The 23,643-nt window shown below is 45.8% G+C and overlaps 1 protein-coding gene across 1 annotated transcript; it reads left to right on the plus strand.

Moving 5' to 3' along the window:
- Positions 1 to 13,723: 13,723 nt before the first annotated feature.
- On the plus strand, positions 13,724 to 15,148 carry LOC101772931 (antimicrobial peptides). The gene is made up of 2 exons (XM_022829309.1): positions 13,724 to 13,980; positions 14,131 to 15,148. Exons 1-2 carry the CDS (start codon positions 13,823 to 13,825, stop codon positions 14,906 to 14,908), a joined length of 936 nt encoding a protein of 311 aa, XP_022685044.1. The 5' UTR covers positions 13,724 to 13,822; the 3' UTR covers positions 14,909 to 15,148.
- The last annotated feature ends 8,495 nt before the right edge of the window (positions 15,149 to 23,643 follow it).

Raw genomic sequence — 23,643 nt, forward strand, 5'->3', positions numbered from 1 at the left:
TACACCATCGCATCCATACTTATGAAGAGCCTCCCAACTCAAAATTATGCAAGCAGCCAGAGTGTTTCTCAGGTGAAACTTTTACACCAATGGTTGAAGCCTCTGTTTGTTGAGGCATGTTGCAGTCACAAGATACCTAGTGTGCTTCACTTGCCCTGTTCAGGGCCTTGTTACTTTTGATATTTTGGAGTAGTATGTGATTTTGATCAAGTTTAATTCGTGTTTTAGTTTTGTCCTGATGTGGATCCTAAGCAACTAGATGACATATGTAATACTCATAGTATTGACAAATTCTAGCACAGCTGCAACCAAAACACTCAGTTTTTTACACTAATTTAGTCACGGCCCCAATTTTGACTCGGCTGCAAACCAAAACATCATCTTTTAGTTTGGTACTTCCTCAACATTGGCCATGGCCAATATTTGGTCAGGCCTTTTCATTGCTATTTTTTTATACATAGTTACATATACAAACAATGGTGCAAAAATATAGTAATCATTATGACTAACAACAGAAAACTTACCTCCAGAGGTTCAAGTGTTGTTGAACCAGATCCCAATCAGCTTTGGAGATTGTTGAATCATGATTTTCTCAGGGGGTAAACCATAGGAACGCAAGACATCTAAGACTTTGTGAATCTGCTCATCACCTTCATGACATTTAATTTCAACAGTAAGGTCTTTCAATAAAAGGGGCTGCTTCCTCAGATCATAACTTGCTCCCATTTCCACAAAATTCTCATGTATCTGTCAGAACATGTATGTCAAGTTAAATGCATCATGCATGCTAACTTTAAATAGACCAGGTATCATACAGAGATCTCATGCACCTGAGGAAACTGAAGGGTAAGCTTCTCTAGAACTGGTGAGTGCTGGAGAAAGCAGATTAATGCACCAAGGTTAGCTGTAATCCACCACACATCGAGTAACAAAGTTTTTAACTTGCTAAATACAGGGCATCTCATCAAATCCTTCCTGAAAATAAACTGCAAAAAGGAAAAGGGAATAAGAATGTACAGTACAACAAACAAGATAAAGGGATGCTACTGAAGTGAATAGGAACGTTCGGTGGTATTTAGCACCAAAAACTGACTGGGTGAAAGCACAAAAAAGTAAAAGAAACGCATTCTGTACATCCAACTGTTTTAGGCACCAACCCCTGGAGACTGCAATAGAAAGTACCAGTCGTACAGTGGCTATTTTGACAACTGGACTAAAAGTATCTTCATAGTCAATGCCATATCGCTGCTTGAAGCCTTTCGCTACCAAACGAGCCTTATATCTATCAAGGCTCCCATCAGCTTTCCTTTTAATTTTGTACACCCACTTGCAGTCGATTATATTCTGCCCAGACTTGCTTGGCACTAGACGCCATGTTTGGTTTTTCTTGAGTGCATCAAATTCAGCTTCCATAGCTTGCCTCCACTTGGAATTGGCTAATGCTTCTTGAACTGAATTGGGTTCCCCTGTTGCACTGAAGAAACTATATCGGATCATACCATCATACATGCGCTTAGGTTTCACAATCCCGCTCTGGAGTCGAGTCTGGTGACGTTGTGGTTCTGGATTTTCGTTGCCCGTGTCAGGTACATGTGGGGCGGAGGCGAGTGGAGATCCTGATGGAGATTCGCCCTCATGTGTGGGTGCTGATTGCATTACTCCCGTCCTGGGCGCCGTGTCCAAATCAGCTTCGAGGGGAGTACTCGGACTGTCGATCGAATCTGCCTGGGATCGATTGCCCAAATCTTCGGTTACAGGAGGCAGCGATGTATCTGGAAATAGGTGAACGCCGGGAATACCACCTGTACTTGGGACGCCATTTTCTTTCTGTAACACACTAGGATCACCAGGCACATTAGTAGGATTAGTAATGTTAGAATCATAGCAATCGTCATCCCCTGGATTACGGAGAGAAGAAGGAAGGAGGACAATTTCACTTCGAAGGAGAGCGCCAGAATTGGGATGAAGGGTGGCAAAAGGGAAAACAGCTTCATCAAAAACGACATCGCGTGATATGTAGATACGACCAGTGGAGATGTCGAGGCACTTAAAGCCTTTGTGCATAGAACTATAGCCAAGAAACGCACACTGCGTAGAGCGAAAAGATAATTTGCGTGAATTGTAAGGTCGAAGGTTGGGCCAACAAGCACAACCAAACACGCGTAGGTTATTGTAGTCAGGCATCTCACCAAGAAGCCGAGTAGCAGGCACCTCAAACTGAATTACTTTGCTGGGAAGAAGATTGATGAGATGTGTGGCGGTGAGGAAGGCCTGGTCCCAAAATTTTAAGGGCATGGAGGCGTTTGCAAGAAGGGCAAGCCCGACCTCTACTATGTGACGGTGCTTGCGCTCGGCAGCTCCGTTTTGTTGGTGAGCATGAGGACAAGAGACACGGTGACTAATACCAATTTTCTGAAGGAAGGAATTTAACTTCTCATATTCTCCACCCCAATCGGATTGAATACATAAAATTTTTCGGGAAAGTTTGCGTTCTATGAAATTTTGGAAGTCTTGAAAAACTCTAAACACATCAGATTTGTGTCGAAGGAGATAGATCCAGGTGTATTTGGAGTAGTCATCAATGAAGCTAACATAGTAGTTGTGGCGTCCAACAGAGGTCGGTGCAGGTCCCCACACATCAGAATAAATTAACTCAAGAGGAGCACTTGAGATTTTATTAGACACAGGATACGGAAGCTGATGGCTCTTGGCCCGCTGACATGAATCACAGACTGACTCCACACTTTTATTACTAGTGCAAGGTAAACTATTTGAGCTAATGACCTTCTGAACTATCGGAATAGCAGGATGACCAAGGCGGCTATGCCATAGGGATGTGGATGGCGTATGAGCAGCAAGGGCTTCTGGATTCGGCCTCTGTCCTCTAGAAGATGCACTGGATGAAAGCGGATAGAGACCGCCTCGACACCTACCGTGGTACAGGATCTTTTTCGTGTCCTTGTCCTTGATAACAAAAAAATCCGAGTGAAATTCAAGATAGGCGTTATTGTCTTTAGCTATTTTATGAACGGAAGCAAGGCTTTTTGTTGCAGAGGGAACATGAAGAATATTGTTAAGAAAAAGATTGCTGGTAGGGGTATGAACAATTGTATGACCAACATTGCTAATTTGCATACCTGTGCCACTGGCAGTATAGACTTGATCATGCCCACTGTAACAATCTCGAACTGTGAGCTTCTCCAATTCACCAGTCACATGATTTGTAGCCCCACTGTCAGCATACCAATTTGTGTCCACACCATAGGCTTCGGAGGGTCGCCCACGGTATTGCTCATCTTCGTCATAGCGAAAGTAGCACTGCTTGGCTTCATGGTTTGTTTTCTTGCAGATTTGACACGGCGTCTTCCTGTTGCTTTGCTGGTTGCTGCCTTGGTTGTTGGAGAAGTTTTGGTTATTGTTGTTCGATGCCGGAAACCTTCGATTTGATCTGCCGCCACTATGGCGACCCCCAGAGCGTCCACGGTTTCCACGACCTCGAGATGCCACATTTGCCGAGGATTGATGCTGCTCAGTTCCTTGATACATCTCGAGTCGGAGATCATACTCCATTAGAAGCGAGTAGAGCTCAGAAAGAGAAAGATCCCCTGATCGGCCCATCATAGAAGAAACAAACGGGTGATAATCAAAATCTAAACCATTGAGTATATGAGCAACAACCTCGTCATCATGGACGGTGACGCCGGCTGAAGCAAGTTCATCCTTGATATTCTGCATCTTGTTGAAATAGGCCGCCGTCGTTAGGCTTCCCTTCTTGGCAGTGGCCAATTGCATGCGCAGGTTTGTAACCCGCGCTCTTGATTGAGCTGCAAACATGACTCCTAGTGCCTTCCATGCTTCAGCGGAAGTCGTTGCAGTCGCAATCCCAGCGAGGACCTCCTTGGAGACCGAGTTCACCAGGTAACTGAGTAGTTGTTGATCTTTTTCCACCCATGAGTCATGCTCTGGGTTGGGGATTTGCTTCTTCTTGCTGTCGACATCAGCTTCTATTACTGGTCGCGGTTCAGAAATAGTTCCGTCCAAGATGCCGAGCACCTTGGCGCCACGAACAGCCGGCAGGAACTGTGCTTTCCACAAGACGAAATTGTCCCGCGTAAGTTTGTCCGACACCGGGTGTCCAAAGTGCGAGGAGGGATGCGACGAGGAGGAGGATGCCATCTGTGCGTCGCGAAGATTTCCTTCGTCGCGGCCTTTTCCCTCACAGCGAGTTTTGTCGTAGATGTGTTTGATGGATGTATTAGGAAGAGGAGGCTCTGATTACCATAAAAGATAATGAGGTTAACTATGATTGCCTATCTCGGCTAATCATAGGTTGCATGTTATATATAGAAGCAATGTTACAGATATAGGTGGTTAAGCTAGACTCGTGTTGGAAATTACAAGGACTCTATATTTAACTATCCTATCTATGAGAGTCACAACCGAACCAGCCTATGTATGTCTTGTGTACAAATCTATTTTTAACTTATCTCTAAATATATCTCTAACAAAAAGATGTGTACCCATGAAATGGTTTTCGTCTCTCTTGATGGCTATTCCAACTACAGGAATAAATGCAAGGATAGAATGGAAGGTGAACAACTAAAAATAATTTCCTGCTAAGCACCTGTTAAGAAAGAAAGGGAAGTATTTTGACCTGTTCACTGTAATGGTAAATGTGTATTTTCTATGATAAAGGATGTGAGGGTAGTCTTTGGCAAGGGCTCCGGTAGCCAACCTGTTCTGAACGACGAGGACGGACATGCACCCATGTGGAAGAAGTCTATATTTTGGGAGCTACCTTATTGGGAAGTCCTTGAGGTTCGTAATGCAATCGATGTGATGCACCTAACGTAAAATTTTTGTGTGAACATGCTTAGCTTCCTGGGTACATATTGAAAGGCAAAGGATATGATTGTAGCACGCTGGGACTTGAAACGTATGAAACAACGAGATTACCTACATTCGGAAAAGAGAAATGATGGACATTACTTGCATCCTACCAGTTACACACTCAGCAAGGAAGAGAAGGAAAATATGTTTGAGTGCTTGAATAGTATCAAGCTCCCATCGGGCTACTCTACTGATCAAAAATTTTTGTTTGCTATGAATTCGAGCATTTCCAACGGTTTTGGCAAATTGCCAACAACATAATCCTCCACAAACTTAATGCCCATAGTTTTTCGGTTGAGCCTATAAATATCACCCGACTCAGTCATTTGAAGTTGCTAGAGTCTAGAGGAAGTTACACATAATTCAGAAGGATAGATGTGATCATCCAAGGTATATAGCACTATACTTAATATAACAAGAGAGCAATTTGTGCTGTACGTACAATTCTTAGAGAGAGTCTTTGTAAGGTGGTGCTGTCTTATGGCTTGATCAAAAGTATAATCCACAGCTGTAATCTTGGTGTGCCAGTATCTTGAGCCTTTGTGACTCATCAGCAATATGAGTCATTGGTGGCTTAAGCTTATTAACCCTCCATCTTAATTAGTGTATAGCGGTAACAAGAAGTTTTTAAAGGGGATGTAAGGGCCCTTGCTGTTGCGGCAGAGGCTCCAAAGTGAAGAGAATTACTTGTTTTATACTTCGTATCGAAATATTTGTTGCTGTTGACTTTTTCTCCTAATGTTTGACTATTCATATTATTCACTTTTTTTTCAAATATACAAAAAGATAAGTCGTGCTTAAAATACTTTTAACAATAAAATATAAATCACAAACAAAATAATTTGATACTTGCATAATTTTTTGAATAAGACAAATGGTTAACCGCTATGATAAAAACTTATCAGTGACAAATATTTCGATACGGAGGTAATAGATTTTTGCATTGGACGCATATGACTCCATAGCTAGAGGTCACAATATAAACCTGCACGTCCAACCCTACTCAGGACCGGTGATTGAATTGAATGGAACATTTAAAGCGAGCATTTGGTATGTTGTGTACATGATGATTCTGACAATTCAATGATGCACATGTGAATTGTACACGCGCCCTTGAATGCTGGTCCCCTTGTCATTGAGCATCTCAGGGTCCCTTGTCTAGTTTATACAATACATGTGCAAAGCTTTCCACTAGTTGATTTGTGCCAACCGGTCCTGATTCTGATCACCAATTGCAATTACGAGCCGACGTGTGTAAGAAGTATCCAAGCTTCAGAAGAAGGGTTCTCGTGGCTACCCAGTTTATATTCTGAAAGGAAAACACAGAGAGAGACAGGAAAGAACCAGAAAACATTTGGAAAACACATACTTGCACATGTTCTGATTGACGCAATGATGGGCTTCGTTCGAGGTTATCCTAGTCACACAGTAGCACAAAGCACAACAAGATTACAAGGTAGGAACTGATACGATTTAAAAGAAGGAATGGCTGAATTCTCATCACTTCCGTGGGCAAACCTCTAGCTGAGAACATCGTAGCAGTTAGCTCCATTACATGACATGCATGGTGTGCCTTGAATCAAACAATGATTTGTTGTGTAATAGTGGGCTGATTGTTCTTTTGCCTTGTGTTATTTGTTTCAGTTTCTAGCCCAACTAACAATCCTTGGGCGCATCATCATCGTGTATCGCTGTGCATCCACGAACCCCTCCGGCTGTCATCGCAATGTCTGGCATGCGGTGGCCCGTTGTAGCTCCATGAAACACGTTCCAATAAACATAAAATTAGCTCCAAGTGTTCCAAAAACACTAGGAAATCATGTAATCCATGACGGGTTTTCATGACGTATTTAGAGAACGTCCAAGAAACATGCATCAGATCACAATTATTATAAATAGTAGCTACCACTGCAAAGTTAGGTACATGTTCCAAAAACATGTAGCAAAGATATCAAAAACTCTTTTTTATAATAAAAAACAATAAATTAAAAATGGAAAAAATCGAAATCACCAAATTGCAGCTCTTTTGTAATCCTTTAAAGACCGCCCTTATTATTTCTATTGTCCTTAGGCCCACTCTAGCAGAGTTCTTGCAAAATGATGGAGGAGTTCTATTGGTGGTGGAAGATCAAAAGAGGGAAACAAAACGGCTCATTCACTTTCTATGAATGCCTCGGAAGAATCAAGCTGATAGATGAGACATGAGTCACACCGGGTTTTCAGCCTTACACGCTTATGTCAGAATGTACGATGCCCCGGTACCTGTGGCATTGCAAAATATCTGATGTGATCCCACCACGCGGTTGACGTGATGGTGCGCCCAGTCCAGATTACTGCACTGGCCATGTGATCATGTCTCGGACGCACCATCCACACACATGCTGAGATGCGTCGTCGGCCCCCATGAACTATGAAACTCTCCTCGTCGTCGTAGTAGTGTTCGATCGTGTGTGTGCAAGTACAGCAATGGGGTTTGGGCGGAAGGTTGGAGAGGGTGGGGTTAGCAGGTGGCTCCTCCTGCTCGCCGGGGTGCTGCTGGCGGTGGCCACGACGGCAACGGCCGCCGATGCGGTCGAGGAGGGAGAGGGAGCCATCGCTGGCGAGGACACCTTCCGCGGCAGCCGGCGTATATATGCGAGATCAAGTGCCAGCACCATCACAACCCGGTGAACAGGAAGCGGTGGATCGATTACTGCATACGGTACCAGCTGGCGCTGGGCGACGTATCTTCAAGGAAATCAGGGGAGGAGGTGATGCTTTGGAGAAGCGAGAATCCAATCAGAACGCACATGTGTTGGTGATAAGTGCCTTGTATAATTTTGCATGCTGACATGTGTGGTTTCTTTAGTGGCGCTACGACTGCGTGCCGTGGTCCGGGACTAGGTGAGCGCATGCAGCAGGGTGCATCCCGACCTATCAACCTGTCAACCTATGTGATTTTCCCGTTCTTGGGGATGGGATCCTTAGCGCTCTTCCTAGCTTGTATGAGTTGTTATCATGTCCGGTGGAGTGGCGCACCCTGGGCAAGGTTGGACGGCGTGGAGGCGTGGTCGCGTTGAGCAGAGGCACGAAGCCACGAAATAGATGGGGGAGAATGAGATGGCGGTGGCCATGGGGAGGATGACAAGGGGGCGACGGCTGCAGTTCTTGCTAGGGCCAGCTCTACGATGGTAAGGGCCCTCGAGTGAACCGGACATCATGGGCTCTTAAAATCATAGAGCTGATTGTACAAACTTAAAGAGCGGCAAAATATATTTAATTCTTAAAGAACAATGTCCATAGTACAAACTTAAAGAGCTGTAAAAATAAAACTAGTATGATTACCTCAAATTAATAAATAAGCCCCATATATGACTAATTCATCAACAATAATGCTCCAGTTCTTTACAAAGAAACTCCTTGGGACATTTCTTGATGCAAAATCATTAAGAACAATATCAAGATCAGTGTTCTCCAGGATATCCTTCTCAATTCTCTGCACTTAGCTAAGCCATTCTGTCTTTATTGTGACATAGTTGACTGCTTGGAGAACAACTTCACGCAGTGAGAGCGCGCAAAACCCTAGGAAATGATGGCATGGCGCTACTGCAAAGGACTAAAGGAGCCAGAGTAGCGAAGTAGAGGAGAGCGGTGATAGTTGTCGAGCGATCGAGACGGAGGTGTCTAGACTTTTTATTGATGAGACCATCTGCAAATGCGTCAGGATATCAGGGGACCGGGAGCAGCAGCAGCAGCGCCGCCAGCAGCGGTGTCAGCTCCCCGGCAGCTACCAGTCATGAATCTCCGGTCAGAAGGAGGGTATGCCCAGGACCGCCAGCATTTGTTGCTGGCAGCCGTGCTTCATTTCGCCAAGCTCGATCCATGCCGCATTTGTCGATAGCGACCACCAGCCGCTACACCAGGTTTGGTGCCATCCTTCTTGCAGAAAAGGGAGGCGATGAAATCATCACCGGTCCGGGGCATCATTGGAATCTTGGCCCACAACTCTAGCAGAGTTCTTCGAGAAGAATGGAGGGATCATTCTATTTTTGGAGGTGTGGAAGATCAAAAGAGACTAACAAAACGTCCCATTCACTTGCTTTATCTGAAATGCTTGGAAGAATCAAGCTGATAGAGTAGCTACTCCGATCCTGTTTTCAGCAGCTTGCTTATAGATCATGATGTACGATTCCATGTACTTGTGGCATTGCAAAAATGTCAGCTGCACAAACCATTTAACACCGAGACCGATGTGTTCCCTACCACGCGGTTCACGAGCGGTGCTGATTGCTGCTTGGGCTATGTGATCAAGTCTCAGACGCACCACCCACAGATAAGCTGATATGCCGTCGGCCCCCCATGAATTATTGAATCCAACCCCATGCGTGCCGACCGTGTATAAAGCACCACACTCCTCCGTCGCAACATCTCCTCTCCTCAATGCTCATCCACCGGTAGAAAACTGAGCATTAATCCCGATTGGGAAGGATCATATCTCTCCAATACCCAACCCGGATTAATTTTTTGAGACAAAAGGGGGTCCTTTAGTCCCGGGTCATGCCCCCTTTAGCACCAACCGGGACTAAAAAGTTCGAAAAAATAAAAAAAAAGCCACCGCGCCCGCCCGCCCGCCCGCGCCAGCTCCGCCGCTCCCGTTCAGCCCGCCACCGCCGCTCCTCCGCTCCCGCTCGGCCTGCCTCCGCTCCTCCCTCGCCCGCTGCTGCTCCCGCCCGCTCCGACTGCGCCGCCGGCCGGCCCGCCCGCACGCCGCTCCCCTGTGCACTGCCACCCGCCTTCACCGCGCTGCCGCTCCTCACTGCCAGTGAGGGGCGAGCAGAGGGGGAAGGGGAGGAGAGCAGAGGGGGAGGGGCTGGGAGAGGAAGAGAGGGAGGAGAGGGAGCACCTGTAGAGAGAGGAGGAGAAGGAGGAGATAGGAGGCGCCGGTGGAAGATAAGTAAGGAGAGAGAGAGAGAAGAGAAGTTAACATGGAGAGAGGGGAGGCGCGCGTGGGAGGGCATTTTATCCCGGTTGGATCCACCAACCGGGACTAAAGGTCCCCTTTTGTCCCTGTTGGTAATTCCAAATGGGAATAAATCTTTTGTCCCGGTTGGAATTACCAACCGGGACAAAAGGGGGGCAGGGGGGTCTTTTGTTCTGGTTGGAATTTCCAACCGGGACAAAAGGGGGGCTGCCAGATTTTTACAAGCGGGACTGAAGCCCCTCCTATCGATATCCTTTTGGTGCCTCATTTTTGATCCGGGACTAAAGGCACTTTAGACCTGAGTCCAAAGTCAACCAGGACAAAAAGAGTTGTATGGAATGTCAGTTCTTAGTATCCTCCACTCCACTCTCCTCGGTCATCGCTAGCACTCCACTCTCCTCAGTCATCACTAGTAGTAGTGTTCAATCGTGTGAGTGCATGTACAACAATGGGGTTTGGGCGGAAGGTTGGTGGGAGTGGAGTTAAGTGGCTCCTCCTGCTGGCTGGGGTGCTACTGGTGGTGGCCACCATAGCAACGGCCGCCGGCGCGGCGGAGGAGGGAGCCACTACCAGTGATGATAGCATTAGCGCCATCCGGCGTATATGCGAGCTCAAGTGCATGATGAGTGTCACCATGTAGACCATTTATATATGTATGTGAGGAAGTGATAAAAAATATTGGTTGAAGGTGTACTACAAAATGAAAAAGTGTGAATGTGGATGAAGAAGTGTACGGTGGTGGCCACTTGCAAGTGACCTCCTGCTCGCAGGGCTTCTGCTGGAGCGGCCCGAGCCGGGTGTGGTGGGCATTGGCGTCTGCATTGAGAATGCTTTTGAATTCTATAATTGCAATGGCGAGCCGCGTTGAAGAAATAGTTCGTAGGGCCAGTTGAAAATATATTTGCAGGGCCAGTTGAATTCTATAATTGTAATAACTATTTGTAGGAGGGGGTAACGTATCCGCAGTCATTTACAAGGGTGGGCCACGCCATCACCCACCCCTAGAAACACATTTTCATGTGTCGGTGACGCTATGGCTCGTCCCTGGAAATGGTTGTTTGGAGGGGCAAGTGACGGCATGAGCTGCCTCTGCAAATTGTTTTGTAGGGTCAGGTGACGGCGTGGTCCGTACATGAAAATATTGTTCCTGCTAAAAAAACAAGCAATTTATTTTTTGAATTTGCGAATACTATTTGCTGCCAGTTTTTCACCGATTTTGGTTCCCGCTAATTTCACCCTAACAAGCTAGTGTGCGACTCAACAAGCTAGTGTCATAGACATAGAACATGTTACATAAATATAAATTAAGCATACGAAATAATAGAAAAATAGAATATATACATCATTAGAGTGCACATTGACAACATGTTTTTCGGCACTCACGAGTCTAGTTATGGCAGTACTCTTGATTCTCCCACTCATGGAAGCTAACGTATTTATCTTCCTATGCTAACAAGTGTTCAGTGATAAAAGCTGCCCCTCGGGTTGACTACTTCATGCAAAGTGTTAGATAGACGCAAAAGCAATGTACACATATACATCCCTATGAAAGAGTGGCTCGGGATCAGTGTTGCCGGGCAGGGTGCGGCGGTGCGGGCGGATGCCTAAGGTGGGGGTGGCAGCTGGTGCAGGTCACCGGGGCAAGCGCGGTCGTGACGCCATGGCCAATGGCCATGTGGGGGGAGAGAAGAGGTGTGAGAGAGGAAGAAGAGGAGAGGATGAGGATGGGAGCATTGATTGTGGGCCCTCGTATGCTATAGCAAGATTGTTAAATAGATCAGTTGTATGACTTACTACATCCTACGTGGTAACACATTAGGCATCCTCCCCTGAAAATGATAAAATGGTCAAAATCAGCCAACCTTCAATTGTCACTATCAGCCACGTGGTAACAGTACTTCAAGTTTATCTTCCATCATCTAAAAACCGACGCAGATTACTATATGAGCCATGTGATCATGTGTCATATCAGACGCACCATCCACAGACATGCTGATGGTCGTCGGCCCCCATGAATTATTGAAGTCCATCATATCCCCTGCGTGCAGCTCCAAAAATTGGAGTTAGCTCTAGGAAAACGAAGAATAAATTTTAGAAAAAGAAATTGGAAAATTCTCAGAAGGGTCTGGACAACGTCTAATCGTATTTTTGGAACTTTTGCACTCATGAAACACCAAGATGCATCGGCATGAATGCACAGACACGGAACATCATTATTTTATTTAGAAAAGCAAACAATTATTTTCCTATACTAAATTTCCTATAAAGAAAAATAAATGTTGAGAAATTTTTTAAAATTATGAGAAAATCATTGTTTAATTATTCCTTTTATTCACATCCTGAAATTCGAAAATTTTAGGGTGTGACATAGTCCGTGTCCACTAGTTGCGGACAGTGCTATTAACTGCCGCTATTTTTGACTAGACTTTTCTTATTCTTCTACCTCCCCTTTTTGAGATAGGCTAGCGTTTGTTGTTGAAATATGAGTGGAGGGAGCTCTCACATCGCCTAGTGTGTTTGGGTGCTGGACCCTTAAGTGAAGGATCCGGAGTTTTGTGCCGACTTCCTTGTTTGAGGTGTTGACCTCGACGATGGTATTGCTTTGCTGCTTCCTTGATTGTTGCTGCTGCTGCATAAACCTCCATAGCCATACATAGATTTAACTCATGCATATAGTATATTTCTCCTGTTTCCTTGACTTGCTGCTTTTGGGAGTTGACATGGCCTACCCGCTTCTCGGGTAAATGGTGGTTCTTCAGGGTCGGAGCCTGACTACGACTTCGACATCGACGGATGGGAAGATTACGGATGGTTCTTCGCTTGAGTCGCCTCTGGAGATGGAGTTCGCTATAGCTTATGTTTCCGTTGCGTAGATATTTTACCTTTCTTGATTCAGTCCTGATGGACTTGTACCGGCATGTGCCGAAGAGATGTACTCGCTACTCATGTTATTTATGATATTTGTACTCTGTTGTTGTTCTATATTTCTGTGCTGGTATGAATTTGTACTATCTGAGGGTATGGATTTGTACTATCTGAGCTAGGGATTTGCACGTGATTACCTTTCTGGCACTATCACCGATGTACGTAGGCTTGAATTCTTAGAAATGGGAATTCCGGTCCGTTTCACGCATGAAAGTATGCTATTGCAAGATTGTTGAACAGATCAGTTGTATGACTTACTATATCCTACGCGGTAGCACTTTACTATAATCATTGCGGGTGCCCTCAGATGGAGGCGGGCATCCTCCCCTGAAAATAATAAAATGGTCAAAATCAGCCAACCTTCAATTGTTGTGATTTCTCCCTGAGGTAGGAGAATTGGGGACTTGGAGTAGATCAACACGGGAGGAACCGTTGGAAGGAAGGAAGGAAGGTTCAGTTCGGGATTCAGAGTTTCAGCACGCTCGCCATGGCATCGATCTGCTTGGAGAACAACATCACGCAGCGAGGGCGCCCAAAAACCAAGGGAAGGACGGCATGGCAGTACTGCAAAGGAGGCAGAGCAGCGAAGCAGAGGAGAGCGGTGAGTTGTCGAGCTAGCGAGACCGACGGAGGTGTTTGGACTTTTGTTGATGAGAGCATCTGCAAATCCTTCGATTATTGGTGCCATCCTCTACTGTGTCATGAGAGTATTATCTACTCATTTAAACACCAATATATAAAAACTTTGGCTTTTATCGAAAAGAAAAAAAAAGATTCAGCCCCGATGTGATCCCACCAGCCACCACGCGTTTCACGTGGTAACAGTACTTCAAGTTTATCTTCAAGTTTCAGACGCACCATCCACAGACATGCTGATTGTCGTCGGCCCCAATGAATTATTGAAGTACATCCCATGCGTGCAGCGCGTGTATAAACACCGCCCTCCGGCAGGCTCCTCCATCACCACATCCACCACCTCCTCTCCTCATCCTGCACTCGACTCTCCTCGTCGTAGTAGTGTTCGATCGTGTGTGTGCAAGTACAGCAATGGGGTTTGGGCGGAAGGTTGGAGAGGGTGGGGTTAGCAGGTGGCTCCTCCTGCTCGCCGGGGTGCTGCTGGCGGTGGCTGTCACGGTGACGGCCGGTGACGCTGCGGAGGAGGGAGCCACCGCTGGCGACTACAGCCTCCACGGTAGCCAAGCTATGTGCGAGCTCAAGTGCCAGCATCATCATGATCCAGTGAACAAGAAGCGGTGCGTCGACTTCTGCATACGGTGGCAGCTAGCGCTACCGTTTGACGCTGCGGAGGAGGGAGCCACCGCTGGCGACGACAGCCTCCACGGTAGCCGAGCTATGTGCGAGCTCAAGTGCCAGCATCATCATGATCCAGTGAACAAGAAGCGGTGCGTTGACTTCTGCATACGGTGGCAGCTAGCGCTACCATTTGATGCTGCGGAGGAGGGAGCCACCGCGGGCGAGGACAGCCTCCACGGTAGCCGAGCTATGTGCGAGCTCAAGTGCCAGCATCATCATGATCCAGTGAACAAGAAGCGGTGCGTCGACTTCTGCATACGGTGGCAGCTAGCGCTACCGTTTGACGCGGTGGAGGAGGGAGCCACCGCGGGCAAAGACAGCCTCCACGGTAGCCGAGCTATGTGCGAGCTCAAGTGCCAGCATCATCATGATCCAGTGAACAAGAAGCGGTGCGTCGACTTCTGCATACGGTGGCAGCTAGCACTACTGTTTGACGTTAAGGAGGAGGATGGAGCTAGCGCCACCGACACCATCACCGCTGGTGAGGTCGGCGTCTGCGCCAACCGGCGTATATGCAAGATCAAGTGCCAGCACCATCACGACCAGGTGAACAGCAACCGGTGCACCGACTTCTGCATAGGGTACCAAGTGGCACTAGATGCCATTATGGAGAATGGAGCCACCGCCACCGTCACCGCTGGTGAGGACACGTTACGCGGTAGCAGGCGTACGTGCGAGCTCAAGTGTCAGCACCACCATAACCCGGTGAACAAGAAGAGGTGCGTCGACTTCTGCATTCGGTACCAGCTGGCACTGCATGATATCAATGATGGAACCACCGCCGCCGCTGCCGGCGGAGCCATCCGCCAGGTGGTGTGACGCCGGCGCGTGCATGGACGGCATGAATAAGGGCCTAAGTACGTGTCGCTGGATATTTACAGACTGCTCGTGTGCGTTTGTCTTTTACGTTGATGTGTGTGTGATGTGTGAGAGGCCCTGACCGAAGCTTACATATTCGGTTTCACTAGTACTTGTTGTCTCTGGTTCTACTGCGTTTTTACGAGCCTTTGCAAGTGAGTTGCCAGTTGTGATGAATAAAATGGCAGGCTTTTTCGTTCAGAGTGGATTTGTAAAAGGCACTGGCCAGTTAGGTTTATTTTGAACAAGATCGTCATCTTCTCTTTTAGCACGCTAGATCATATCGAGAATGATTAAATTCTCAACTCATAAATGGACAATATTGTTGGTATAGGTGGGTAATCACCAGTGACGTATCACTATACTATGCATATACTCTCACACATATAAACACCGAAACACACATTCTACATGCACACAAACTCAGTTCGCGATGCCAAGGCGTGCCCGCAATCGGGGTTCTTCATTTCCAGTGGATCAAGTTTATGTTCACTGGAATGCAAGACAACATGAGCATCCAAAATGGAAAGAAGCCCATCCCACCTAACCGTTCTTGCTATTTAATAGAATAATATTGTATTTCCTCTGTTTTAAATGGTTGGTCATTTTGATTTTTCTAAATTCATATATATTATTATGTATCTATATATTATTATGCATCTAGATGTATACTGTATTCAGGTGCATAGAAAAATTATACACCTAGAAAAAAATCATAATAATATACAATTTTGGGACAGAGGAAGTATACATGAAAAAATAGTACTATAACGCCCCACACTAAGTGGCACATGGTAAAAAAGGTAAAGGAGTGCCGCAAGCCAAATTGGGAGTCTTTCCAGTCCACATCTCATATGGTGTCTTAACTAGAGATTTAACTAGAGATTTAGACGGTACCCTATTATGTGTGAAAGCTGCTGTTTCTAGCGTGTATCCCAAAATGATAACGGTAGGTCTGACTGGCTCATCATTGATCGAACCATGTCTAACAAAGTTTGATTACGTCGCTCGGATACACCATTTCTTTGAGGTGTTCCAAGCGGCGTAAGCTGTGGAACAATTCCGCAACTCTTCAGATGATTGCTAAATTCGTGGCTTAAATGCTCACCTCCACGATCAGATCACAAGGCCTTAATTTTCTTGCCATGCTGATTTTCAACTTCATTCTGAATTTCCTTGAACTTTTCAAAGGTTTCAGACTTGTGCCTCATTAAGTAGACATATCCATATCTACTAAAATCATCAGTAAAAGTTATGAAGTATTGGTACCCTCCTCTGGCTGCTCATTGGTCCACATACATCGGTATGTACGAGTTCCAACAAGTCTAATGCTCTCTCAGGAAAACCTGTGAAAGGTGCCTTGGTCATCTTTCCTAGTAAGCAAGCCTCACATGTCTCGTATGATTCAAAATTAAACGAAGTTAAAAGTCCATCAGTATGGAGGTTCTTCATGCGTTTTTCACTTATATGACCCAAACGACAATGCCACATGTAGGTAGTACTCAAATCATTAGGCCGAGACCTTTTAGCACTTATGTTACAGATAGGTGAAACATCAAGATTTAAAACAAACAATCCAATGACAATGGGTGCAAAAGCCATAAACATATCATTCTTAGAGATCCCACAACCATTATTTTCACTCGCAAATGAAGAACCATCCTTCATCAAACATGAAGGAGACATAATGTTTTGACTTAAACTAGGAACAAAATAACAATTATTCAATTCCATAATAAATCCTGACGGGATGGAGTTGCATCGTCCCGACGGTCAACGCAGCAACTCTTGCATTATTGCCCACGCGGAAATCAACTTCTCGCTTTTCAACGCTTCTACTTCTTATCATTTCCTGCATCGAATTGCAAATATGAGCAACCAATCCGGTATCAAATACCCACGAATTAATAATTGTATCAGCGAGAAATATGTTGTCTATAACATTAACAACAAGCGTACCTGAGGTGGAAGTACTCTTACTTCTGCCATTCTTCAACGAAGCTAGGTACTGCTTGCAATTTCTCTTCCACTGACTAGGTTTGTGACAATAAAAGTACTCTTTTTCTAGAGTAGTTCCAGCTTTAGCCTTGGGCGCTGGGTTTGGCTTGGACACTCCAGCCTTGCCCATCTTCCAAGAATTGCCCTTCTTCTTGAAGCTAGGCTTGTTCTGTACAGCCATCACATGGCTGCTACTAGCGCTTTTCTTAATATCAACCTCTGCTGTTTTAAGCATACCACACAGTTCATTCAGATCCTTCTCTGTCCCATGCATAAGGTAGTTCGAGATGAAGTTCCCATAGCTAGGTGGAAGAGACGAAAGAATGAAGTCAGTGGCCAACTCTTTGCCCATTGGGAAGCCTAGCTTCTTCAATCGCTGAGTGTAACCAACCATCTTGATTACGTGTGGTCCTACTGCTGCGCCTTCTGCTAGCTTGCACTCCAGAAAGGCTTTGGATACATTGAACCTTTCAGTCCTGGCTTGTGTCTGGAACAAATCTTTGAGCGCCATGATCATATCGTGCGCCTCATGATTTGTTTCGAACTGCATCTGCAGCTCGGGTTTCATGCAAGCAAGCATAAAGCAGCTTACCTCAAGATTAGCATCAAATGCTTTCTTGTAAGCAGCCTTAACGGCAGCAGATGCATCATCAGCAGGTACTTGTGGTAATGGGGTGTCTAGAATATCTTCCTTTTTATCAGCCCTGAGAATAATTCTTAGGTTACGGATCTAATCCGTATAGTTTGTTCCATTCAACTTGTCCTTCTCAAGGACCGAACGCAAAGCAAACGGTGTGGTGTTGCTAGGTGCCATTTAATCTACAACAAAAGTAATGCAAAATACACTAAGACAAACGTATCCATGATAGAGTAAATCACATTAAACTATTTAGCAGAATCTACTCCTACTAAAATCAATATCCCTCTATTGATACTTAGTGATTTAGGATCCACAACTAACAAGTCTACTTGTGAGCTTTAGCATCACCGCTAGCAAACAATGTAGATCAGTAAGCAACTTCTTGCTAATCATATCACATATGACTCCTGTTGTTGGGTGACATCTCCACGTCTCGGTGCCCAACCTTTATTCCCCAAGGTCCTTAACCGTTAAGATAACCTTGTTAAGCAAACCAACCCTTATGCGTGCAAGTGTCCGACATAAACCCTTATGCATAGGAAAACTATTGGCACCCTAATTTCATAGACCCACCACCAATTGTACAAGACATGGGATGGTGCAAGTTTTAGTTGGGAGGGAATACAAACTTAAACTTTGCGAGGGATCGTTCTACTTCTAACATGACATCATGCAGGAAGTAAAACATAAAGAACAACATTCACACAGTTGTGACACAGTATGGCCCGTTTTATTATGGTGATCTCCATCTCCATAGAACCTGTTCACCATGGTGATCTCCATCTCCATGTTCCATGTGCGCCATCCTCCTGGTGATGAGTCCTCCAAGAACTAGAACATGCTATTACACCTAATAGCTAGTAATGTAGATTACATAGTTGCTTGGATCATCACAGAATTGTACGCAGACCATTAAATACATTAAGGTGACAACACATATGTGGCGGAACCGCGCAAATTAACTTAGCTAAAGCACAATTAAGTCGCCTAACACGCGATCATGTGCTTTAATCAAGTTAACTCGGCAGTCTGTCGGATTTCATCCGATAAACCACTCCACAGGACTGAGAAAGCATAGCTCACACGAAGGTGAGTGATTCCAGAGAATACAATAGATCCTCCAAATTAAACAAGTGCATTAATTTATTACAACGTCAAGTTCGAAAATCAAACATAGTTGCGGAGTTCTTAAGCAGCGGAAATAAACAAACGAAAGCTAGTGCCGATGTCGGACGTCATGACGAGGCCGATCATGACATCAATGGTCCTGGTCCGCGCCGTTCGAGGAGGGATCCCACTCGATCGTCCACCCAGGAGGAAGCTGGGGAGGCTAAGTGCCACTAGCAGCAAACTCAGGGCTATCAACATCACCTGAAAATATGTGCCACAACAAGGCTTAGTGACTACGTTCAACAAGACTTAACCGACCGGTGGTGCCACTCCACCAACACCTAGACAAGCAAGCTTTTTGGCTCTGAGGTTTGCTTTGGCGAAAAGCAACTACAGTAGGTCCTTACTTTCAATATTTTAGCCACAGGTTCTAAGTTCATTTACTTGTCTACGTTAGCAACTACACTAAACAAGCATAATTTCTCAGACAATTAATGACAAGTAGTAGTATTGAATTCATCATCAAGTCCATTCTTACTCAGTGTAGCATAGCGATCAAGTAGTCCCAAACTGTGAGAGGCAGACGAATTGATTCGAATTTCTTAATCATGCATGGTGAACCTAATCCTACGACATCTGCGCACCACGAATGGTCGCTTCATTTGTCAGCCGTCCCCATCAATTCCCAGACCCGTGTCGGGCCCACTTCCCTTAGTACAAGGCTCCATAAACCCAGCCTCTGCTGTTCTATAACCGCACTTGTCACCACATGCGGCCGCAAGGGAACTTCATTCCAGAGACAATGGAACGAACCGCTCACGTCCTGGTTCAATCAGATACTAGGCTTCCCCATCCCATACTAGGTATGAGATTAGTACTTTCAAACACTTGATCATGAACACTATCACATTTCGACCTTAGTCCAATTTCAAGTAGACAGACGGGGCAATCCACCGACCACCAAAATAGTTCACAGAGCCCTACCCCGTCTGTCGTCCTTATAGTTGTAACAAAAAGGATTATAGACAACTCTTATAACTCACGAGTGATAGTCAATCACTCGACTTTTACCGAGTCCTATTAAGCATTGCAACTTCTTGGCTTCAAATACTAGTGTTCATATCAAAAGGTTGCGTATCTCATGCATATATGGTTTCAAACAATTCCTGCAACGTAAATGCACAAACAAGGCAAGCAATTGTATAGCAAGTAATTAAAACATAGGAATTTAGGCTTAGGGACTTGCCTTCAAGCGGGGCGGTAGCGAACTGGTCTTCAGTGTGCTCGGGCTCAGCTCCTGTAGGTGGCGGCTCAGCTACGACTCCGTCTTCCGGCGTTGGGTGAAGCTCATAGGTTTCGTCTGCAAGGTTCAGCTCTACACGAAATGCAATGCATCAAGTTAAATCTCCACTTTTCATAGAACGCAAACACAAATTATTGCTGAAGAAGAAGAAGTTATATAGGCCACATTCACCTAGACAAGGTTCTGAACTTTCCTTATTTACAAGAAGAAGGTGGGGTGTGGTATAGGCCGGGGTCGGTTTTGATGGCGATTGTGTACATATATGTAACATTACTTTGTTAAGATTTAGATCGGAAAGTTATCCTATTTCTGAATGTTCTTTTGTACCTCTTCCAATATAGCCTTTGCTACCTTAAGGTAGCTGGTATATAACTATTTGCGAAAAGGTGACGTTTTCTGTGCATTTACTCCATTTATTCTTCCCTAAACAGGAAAGTGGTTCACCTAGTTACTTCTGGTGGTTTCCATATTTTTCCCACAATTTGAGTTATACTACTGATTTAAGTCAAAAGGTTTCATAATTTTCTCAACTCCAGATTAATTGTTATGCAAAAAGGTGAAAACAACCCTTTAAACACTTGGTAAAACAAAAACAGGGAGTTGTACACCTGAGCCAGCTCCAAAACATTTTTCCTAGCTTCTACTGCTTGAAACAAACATATGAGAGTTGGTTTCATCTTTTTATCATATTTCTATGATTTGTTATGATTTAAATGGCTTAAACAATAATTAAAACATATCACATTAATTCCAATCAGTGACATGTGCCAAAAGTATTTTTATTAAAAACTACTCTTTATTCTGAGCCTAGCAAAATTGGTTTGGAATTTTTTTGAATTTTCTATGAATTTTGGTGAATTTCCAAAGTTAAATACAATTTCTGCCGATTAAAACATTTAAATCGAGGCAAACTTGCGGACTAGCCCCTAGGTCTAGGGTTTAATCACGTAAAGGTCCTGGATTTTAACACTAAGGCCCCTGGTTCATCTTTCCCAAAAGCAATTGGGTCCTCGAGCGCACGGGCGGCGGCCGCGGGGAAAATCCCGGTGATGCGCCAGCGACCTTAGGACGGTGAGTGACCGGGAGGGCTTATGAGTTCACCTTGGTCCAGTTTGAAGCGGTTGGGGGCGACGGGGAGGCTTGGCCGGGACGGAACGGTGGAAGGCGGGAAGCTTCGCGTGGCGGCGGGGTCCGACGGCGGTGGTGCTTCTCGCGGGCGACAAGCAAGCTCTAGAGCTGCGCGAGAGGATGGTGAAGCGGCTGGTGGTGTTGGCAAGGCGCGGGGTCGGGCGGAAGGGGGATCTCCACGGCGAGCTCAAGCGCTGGAGCTTGAGCGCGAAGCAGAGTAGCTTGCGGCGGCGGAACTTGGGCGAGCGGTGAGGGTTCTAACGGTTGGCTGCAGCGGAGAGGGAGGTGAAGGGGAGCGCGGTAGCGCCGGTGGGGCTTTTATAGGTGTCGGGGGCTTGTGGTTGGCCGGTGGGCCGTAGAAGGGTGGGCGTGTGTTGTTGCGGCCATTAATGGCGACGGCGGCATTGGCGGACAGGAGGGACGGGCAGGCGCGACAGATGAGGTGACAGGGCGAGCGACGCGATGCAAGCATGCGCAGGGTGAGCGGCTTTGTCGGGGCATGCTACTGGCGAGGCGGGGGAGGAGCTGTCGCAGACTACGCGGCGGTTGGCGAAGGCGGCAGCGTTGCAGGGCACGCGCGTGGGCAGCGCGACCGAGGTTTTGATGGGAGGGCCGAAAGGCGTTGGGGCGCGCGGCTGGAGATTCGGGTGAGGCGGATGCGCGCGGGAGGCGAGGTGGCACCGGCGTGGCAGTGGCCAGGGCGGCGGTGGAGCTGCGGGCAGAGCGCCTGGCACAGCCGGCGAGGCCTCGGGTGAGACAAGACGGGGCGGAGGGGCTGCAGGGTGTCACTGCTCGCGACTGGGGGAACGGGCGCGTTGATCCATCTTGTCGCGGCCGGTGACTAGGCAAGGCGGCGCTTGCCGGTGAGGCCACGCCACGCTGCGGTGACGCTCTGGAGCACGATGCACGCGCGCTCGGGCGCGCTCTGGCCAACGGACCCGTGGGATCTTTTGCCGAGCCCGTATTCGAGCCTCTTGATCTCCCGATTTTCAAACTGCACTGTGTTGACTCCCTTTACAGAAGTTGTAGTACACAGACCAAAGTCCAACTTTTGTAATTTGACCGAGTTTAAAATCATGGTGGATTTGGAGATTCAAAACTCCAAAGTTTGGAGGAACGCCGGTTTTCAGGACTAAGAGAAAAACGGTGGTTTTGACCGGTTTTTCAGGGTTCTGGGCTGACTTGAGCTGCAGTTTTGGAAAGCTTCGAAATGAATTGGACCAAGGTCCAATTAATAAAGTTTTTGTAGAGACTCAGTTCTCAAACTCTTATAAAGGGGTTTTTTGATGTTCTGTTCAACTTTTAAGACATAAGCCTGCCCTAAGGCGCCAGGTCAGGCTGATTTGCAGACTTAGCCGGGATTGCTAAAAGAGGCTGAGTTGACCAAACTAGGGGACTTTGACCTGAATTTTGAAGACTTTCGGGGTAGATTTCAAACTTCATCCTTAAAAAAACGTTGTTAAGATACTAAAGCTCTAAAACTTTGGTATAGGTCTCAGCTCAGGTTCATATTAGAAATTTCAAGATATAGAGCCCCAAAGTTTTGACTTTGCCTGATTTAAAACAAAACAACATAGATTGGTATTTCGAGTTTTTGAAGGGCTTCTGCTCAGATCCAAGCAAAACACCAAAAATAAAAGTTGTTAGGAAGATTGAGTTCTACAACTCTTAGTTGGACAGATTTTTATGTTCTTAAGAAAAAATTGGAGTTACAATTTGGACAGCGTTTTAACCTTGTGAGGGCAAAAGGGTACTTTCACTTGCCTTAATGTTGTGTAAGTTCTTCTTTAAGCACTAGTGACTTGTTTTAAAATTAAAACACAGCTTATTTACTCTAGGTTGTTACAACATATGGCTCCAGCCGTGATGCCGTACGCGCGATATGCAGGTCACGAATGAGTTACACACATGCATCACATACACAAGGGGCCATACCGATCACAAAATCCTGCAAAACAGAGTTAGGCGTTCTAACGTTCCAAACTTCAGAGGCCCGAAACTCCATCTTCCAAGTCAAATTTGGGAAATCTAATTTCGCTAAAAATGGCATAGGCATTGAATTTCATGTGTAACTTTTTCTGTAGATCAATTTTCATATAAAATTCACCTTGATCCGAGATCGTACCGAAAAGTTACGGCTGTTTTACCGAAGCACACGCATACGGCAAACATTCCGACCCGGTAGTAGATCCAATCTACTATTGCACATCTTATGCGCCTGGCGTATGAACCTGGGTTTCGATTCGATCAATCACACTGATCTTCACTCGCTGCAACTGGCATTACGTGTGATAGTTTGCACAGGCTTCCTTTAGCAATCAGTAGTTTATGCAACTTAAGGAGTCTTGGTCTCCGCGGTTCAGCAATAAATAAGGTTCAAAAGGTATCGGGGCTTTGAAATACCTCAATAGTTTAGAAGGATTTCCAATTTGTGGTAGAAGTGATTATAGCACTGGAATGCAAGATGGATGGAATCTAGAAGAGTTGGGTCCTCTTTTGCAGTTGAGGAAGCTTCTT

Source organism: Setaria italica, chromosome VIII (genome assembly GCF_000263155.2).
Source record: "Setaria italica strain Yugu1 chromosome VIII, Setaria_italica_v2.0, whole genome shotgun sequence".
Classification (NCBI taxonomy): domain Eukaryota; kingdom Viridiplantae; phylum Streptophyta; class Magnoliopsida; order Poales; family Poaceae; genus Setaria; species Setaria italica.